The sequence below is a fragment of the Mirounga angustirostris genome, unplaced genomic scaffold (genome assembly GCF_029215605.1).
Source record: "Mirounga angustirostris isolate CCGP_5_RB_7025 unplaced genomic scaffold, mMirAng1.0.hap1 SCAF_2, whole genome shotgun sequence".
Lineage (NCBI taxonomy): Eukaryota > Metazoa > Chordata > Mammalia > Carnivora > Phocidae > Mirounga > Mirounga angustirostris.
The window spans coordinates 195,636,510-195,643,315 of NW_026991710.1; the positions used below are offsets into that span (position 1 = coordinate 195,636,510).

Below are 6,806 nucleotides of genomic sequence, written 5' to 3' on the forward strand. Positions count from 1 at the left end.
TTGCATTGTATACATTGCATGTCACATTTCACTGTTTTGAGAGCATGTAGAATTATGAATACATCTTTGATAAATGGGAATGACTTCTCATAATTCTTTATTTTTATCTATATTTTAAGTTTATATTTCTCATTATCATTGTTCCCTTAACTATTGGATAGATTATTTGTATTTTTAAAATAGTAAGTTAAGGGGCGCCTGGGTGGCTCAGTTGGTTAAGCGACTGCCTTCGGCTCAGGTCATGATCCTGGAGTCCCGGGATCGAGTCCCGCATCGGGCTCCCTGCTCCGCGGGGAGCCTGCTTCTCCCTCTGACCCTCCCCCCTCTCATGTGCTCTCTCTCTCTCATTTTCTCTGTCTCAAATAAATAAATAAAATCTTTAAAAAAATTATTAAAATAGTAAGTTAAGACATCTTATTAATTTCTAAATTTTGCCTAATGAGTTACCAAAATGTGGTAGTTTAAGAGAAGAAACCATATTCCCTCACAGTCCAGACGTCAGAAGTCCAAGGTCAAGATGTTAGCAGAGCCACTTGCCTTCTGAAGCCAAGTCAGGGAGAAAGCCCTGGCAGAGTGCACATGTATTTCTTGGTGTCTTTAGCAAAGAGCAGAAATAGACATTTATGTCTCCCCTTCCTAAGCTTTATACATTTTCAGAAATTTCTTTTCATCACAATTTACATAGTGCAACACCATTATTCGTTTTCTAACAGGAATTGATCATCGTCACAAGTATGAAATACTTCTCCAGTCCATTCAAGCAATTTCTGCAGACACTGCCCATTCTGAAAGCTGTTAAAGACAAATGGACCCTTGAAAGCCACAGGCTGAACATGAGTGCATTCCTCCCTGCATTTCAAATTTCCAACCTCATACTGTGTCTAAATGGCACAAGTCTACAGCAAATACATACTTAAACAACGGAACCTAAAGCTATCTTGCTGTAAAATTCCCAGAGGTAAAATTTAAAATTTGGTAAAATGAACATTGGATTTTTTTTTTAAAGATTTTATTTATTTATTTGAGAGAGAATGAGAGACAGCACGAGAGGGAAGAGGGCAGAGGGAGAAGCAGACCCCCTGCTGAGCAGGGAGCCCAATGCGGGACTCGATCCCAGGACTCCAGGATCATGACCCGAGCCGAAGGCAGTCGCTCAACCAACTGAGCCACCCAGGCGCCCAACATTGGATTTTTTTAAAGATTTTATTTATTTGTTTGACAGAGCGACAGAGTATAAGCGGGGGGAGGAGCAGGTAGAGGGAGAGGGAGAAGCAGGGTCCCACTGAGCAGGGGGCCCGATGCAGAGCTCCATCCCAGGACCCTGGGATCACGACCTCAGCCAAAGACAGGCAGTTAACTGACTAAGCCACTCAGGTGCCTCTGAACACTGGATATTTGATAGGTACTCCTATTGGGATGGAGCTTAAGAAAAAAATGTTCTCGGGCGCCTGGGTGGCTCAGTTGGTTAAGCGACTGCCTTCAGCTCAGGTCATGATCCTGGAGTCCCAGGATTGAGTCCCGCATCGGGCTCCTTGCTCAGCAGGGAGTCTGCTTCTCCCTCTCCTCCTCCTCCCTCTCATGCTCTTTATCTCTCATTCTTTCTCTCTCAAATAAATAAATAAAATCTTTAAAAAAAGAAAAAAATGTTCTCCAAAGGAGTGTGAAACCAGCCACAGGATCTACGGTTATAAATTCCGGGCCACACCTAGGTGGACAAACATATTTATAAAGATCTTCATGATCCCTGAATGCATCAATCATATTAAGAGAATGTGATGGTATTTTAGAGGCAAAGCATCTGACAGTAAACTTTCTAAAAACAGGATGATCCTACATATATTCTGGCTGGTAGGGAAGATTGTCATCCTATGTGATCCCTGAGCTCCTTTAGGAAAATGATGCTCCCTATCCTAGAAAGCTAATGTCCCACACTTCTTGGCTCACTTGATATTATTGGGAAAGCAAAGTGGATATTCATAAGGGATTTCCTCTGAACTTGGCAACTCTCAAGAAAATCTTTATAGAAGGGTGTGATGGAAAGTAGGGAGGTTGAGAAAGTGCTGAAATGTGTGTCTGTCCATTGTGGGAGGGAGGGGAGGGAGGTGGGCTGGCTGGAATCATTTCCCCGCCTAAGGAGAGCGACCACACCCTAAATCCCTTATTCCAGTGGAGTGATTGGATAACCTTGTACCTAGTCACGTGGGCGGAGCGAGCCATAAAAGGCTGAGGAGATGGCCACACCTGTCATTTGGAGAGTGGCTCAGTGTGAGAAGCATCCCTCTGCAACCGGAGGCTCCACGTGGGGGATCTTGTGAACACTGTTCCTGGAGACATGGAGGCTGCTTCTCTCCACCACCAAGAGGGGTCTCAGTTCAATGTCTTTCCAAAACTCAAATCTTGCTGGTCAAATGTAGGGGGTGCTGAGGTCCACGGGGGACCCTCTCTGCCTGAGAAGCCATCACCACCATCTCACAGACGGTGCTACCTGACTAATGGTTTGGCTCCCACATCAGCAGGGCTGGCTCCCACAAGGAAACTCATGCATTGGAAGAGACCTTCTGTGGTTGGGGCTGGGCTTCAGAACCTGGGGAACACCTGCTATGTGAATGCGGTCCTGCAGTGTCTGGCATACATACCGCCCCTTGCCATCTCTATGCTGTCCCAGCAGCACGGAGAAACCTGTGGGAAGCAGACATTCTGCATGCTGTGTACTCTGCAAGCTCACATGACCCGGGCCCTCAGCCAACCTGGAGTTGTGATCCGTCCCTTGCCAGGACTGCTCGCTGCCTTCCACACACACAAGCAGGAAGATGCCCATGTTCACTCTGGGTGCAATGCAGCAAGCATGCTTGCCTGAGGACAAGCCTTCAGACCCTCAATCTGAGGACACCACCCTCATCCGTCAAATCTTTGGAGGGTACTGGAGGTCTCAAATCCAGTGTCTCCACGGCCAAAGTGTTTCAAGCACTCTGGACCCGTACCTGGACATTAGCCTGGACATTGTGGCGGCTCAGAGTGTGAGCCAAGCTTTGGAGCAGTTGGTGAAGCCCAAAAGGTTGGATGGTGAAAATGCCTATCATTGTAGTACTTGTCTAGGGAAGGTGCCTGCTTCCAAGATGCTGACTTTGCACATTCCCTCAAAGGTCCTTGTCCTGGTGTTGAAACGATTCTCAGATTTCACAGGAAACGAAATGGCTAAGGACGTACAATATCCTGAGCACCTTGACATGCAACCCTACCTGTGTGAGCAGAGGGCAGGACCGTTGGTTTATGTGCTCTATGCTGTGCTGGTGCACGCTGGGTGGAGTTGTCACAGCGGACATTACTTCTGTTTCGTAAAAGCTGGAAATGGCCAGTGGTATAAAATGGATGATGCTAAGGTCACCACCTCTGATGTGACTTGTGCATTGAGCCAACATGCCTATGTCCTCTTTTACATCCAGAAGACCAAACTGGAAAGAGAACTTGTGAGTGAGTCACTCGGTGAGGGAGCCACATCCCCTGAGGCTGACCACTCAGGCTTGGTTGGGTTCCAAAGGGAGCCCAAAACCGACTCCAGAATCAAAGTTCCTGAATTAGAGGATCACATGGAAGAGACATCAGTGCAACAAATCACATTAGACCAGTGGAGATTCCTCCAAGAACGCAACCGACCTAAGGCTGAATTCAATGTCAGGAAAGTAGAATTTGCTCTTCCTGCACATGCAGTCATAATTCACCAGTCCAAATATGAGATGTTGAAGAATGATCCTGAACAAAACTTCAACCGGCTCAACACTTTAGCAGGAACATCGCATCTCAGAGGGCAGGGGACATGGCCATAGTCCCTTGTCTGGCACGGAGAGCCAGAGCTAGCAAGAAGAAGAACCAGAAGGGACAGAAGTCTAGGGAAGTAGTCCAGGGATCTCATTACTAGCTTGGGTGTACACGGGCCCCTCCCCCACAACACACACACATACACACCCTCATTCACTCACTCACCTAACTTGAAGATAGTCCCGGACAGGAAATATTTTGTGTGTTGTAGGTGTGTGTTCTGCACACGTGGAGAGACCCTATCTGGGTGTGTTCATGGGATATGGCATTCCACTTAAACTGCAGGATACTGAGATTTAAGGCTTGCTTGTTATGGGGATATTATTGGAGAGGTTTGGATTTATTACTGGATCTGTGTCTGTGGGTGAACCCTCCCTTCTATCAGCACAGGGGAGAAGTGGGGGCAACTCGCAGCCTGAAAGGATCAGCGCAAGTGGGCAAACAGGCATGAGGGTGGAAACAATGCTGAGGGCCTGGAGTTGGTGTGAACACAGCTTTCAGTCACAGCCCCATCATCCCATTACTTACTTTCTGTTTATACTGAAAGAACATTTGCCCAAATGTATGCATGGGTGGAGTCTAGGTAAAGATGTGCTTAGAAATATACAAATATGCACCAACCAGAGGAGGAGTTAAAAAGAACCTTAGGAAAAAAAACAAAACAAAACAAAAAACAGACACAAAAACCCAATCTCAGTGCATGTACACAAAGAAATGACAAACCACTGGGGCACCTGGGTGGCTCAGTCGGTTGGGTGTCTGCCTTCAGCTCAGGTCGTGATCCCAGGGTCCTGGGATCGAGTCCCACATCGGGCTCCTTGCTCAGTGAGGAGCCTACTTCTCCTCCTCCTTGCCTGTGCTCTCGGTTGCTGTTTCTCTCTTTCAAATAAATAAATAAAATCTTTTAAAAAAAAAGAGAGAAAGAAATGACAACCTACCATGAAAATGGATGAACTACGGCTATACATGGCTGCAGACAGAATTTTTAGGGACAGTGATTTGCATGAAAAAGTAAAGAGCAGAATGTAACAGAGTAACTGATAAATGTGCAAAGTTTTTTCTTGCACAATATACATATTGTGAAAAGTGGACACATATATACCTGAACATTTGCTAATTGGTTGAAAATGATAAAAGACAATTAAATGCTTATTTTTCAGGAGATAACTGCATCCAGCCTGATTGGATCATGTTGATTGAATTAGGTTCCCTTCCCAATCTCCCTTCCTTGAGACAGGAAAGATGGTTGGCAAGGACCCTTCTCCCACAGGGAATTGCTCAGCATCCCAGTACCTGTACCTTTTGGGGCGGAGTTTGCTACCACCCCCCTATCTGACAATCAGTATTATGTCTTAGGCATTAGGTATAAAAACATCTTTCTTTCTTTTTTTTTTTTAAGATTTTATTTATTTGTGAGAGAGAATGAGAGACAGAGAGCATGAGAGGGAGGAGGGTCAGAGGGAGAAGCAGATTCCCTGCTGAGCAGGGAGCCCGATGCGGGACTCAATCCCGGGACTCCAGGATCATGACCTGAGCCGAAGGCAGTCGCCCAACCAACTGAGCCACCCAGGCGCCCCTGAAAACATCTTTCAACAATTTGTCTTTTTGAGTGTGTATGTGTGTTCCAGGGAAGAGGGTCTACCTGGAAGAAGGTGAGAGTCAGGGGCCACACCCATCCCCCACTCCCTGTCCTCCAGCCCCATCTACCCCGAACATTGTAGTGATGACTGACTTGTCACTCTTCCTGCCATCTTCTCTGCTGTCTCAAGGGAGGGAGATTGTTAAGGGAACTTAATCAATGTGATTCAATCAGGCTGGATGCAGTTATCTCCTGAAAAATAAGCATTTAGTTGCTGTTTACCGTTTCCAAGCAATTAGCAAGTATTCACAGATATATGTGTGGACTTTTCACAATATATATTTTGTTCAACTAAAAACTTTGCACATTTATCAATTACTCTACTTCATTCTGCTCCTTACCTTTTGACCCAAATAACTTCCTGAAGAGTCTGTCTTTTGTCACGTGTAGCTGTAGTTCATCCAGTATCATGGTAGTTTGTTATTTCTTTGTGTAGATGCACTAAGTTTGTCCAGATGGTGCATATTTTGTATTTCCAAACACATCTTTACCTAGACTCCATCCATGGATATATTTGGGCCAATGTTCTTTCAATATAAACAGGAAGTAATGGGATGATGGGACCATGACTGTCAGTCATTTTCACACAGACAGGGGTTCCTCCACATTGTTTCCACCCTTCATGCCTGGATGTCCACTCCCTGGGATGCTTCTCTCACTGAACCAGTCTCCAAATGACAGGTATGGCCATCTCCTCAGCCCTTTATGGCTTGGTCCACCCACGTGAATAGGAACAAGGTCATCCAAACACTTGATTGGAAGGAATTTAGGGTGTGGTCACTCTTCATCTGTAGAGAGACCATTCAGGCCAGCCCACCTCCCTCCCCTCCCTCCCACAATGGACAGACACACATTTCAGCGCTTTCCCAACCTCCCTAACTTCCATGCACTCTTCTGGACAGGTTTTCTTGAGAGTTTCCAAGTTCAAAGGAAATTCTTATGAATATCCACTTTGCTTTCAGAGTAATATCATGTGAGCCAAGGATTGTGGGACCTTAGTTTTCTAGGGTAGGGAGCATCATTTTCCCAAAGAGCTCAGGGATCACATAGGAAGACAATCTTCCTCACCAGCCAGAATGCATGTAGCTCCAACAAATTATTTTGGCAAGATTACAGTCCATTGCTTTTCTCCCAAACTTTTTGAACTCTCTCTAATATGATTCATATATACAGTGATCATAAAGGCCTTTATAAATGTTTTTCTACCTAGGTGTGGCCCAGAAATTATAACAATAGAAATCCTGAGGCTGGTTTCACACTTCTTTGTAAAAACACCTTTTTTAAGCTCCATCCCAATATGAGTACATATCCAAAATCTAGTGTTCATTTTGCAAGATTTTAAATTTTACCT

General features: G+C 45.3%; 1 protein-coding gene across 1 annotated transcript; it reads left to right on the forward strand.

The window, feature by feature from the left end:
* The first annotated feature begins 2,332 nt into the window (after positions 1-2,332).
* On the forward strand, positions 2,333-3,824 carry LOC123847727 (ubiquitin carboxyl-terminal hydrolase 17-like protein 6). The gene is given in 2 exon segments (XM_045879512.1): positions 2,333-2,817; positions 2,819-3,824. Coding segments are annotated over 2 exon segments (1,491 nt in total).
* The last annotated feature ends 2,982 nt before the right edge of the window (positions 3,825-6,806 follow it).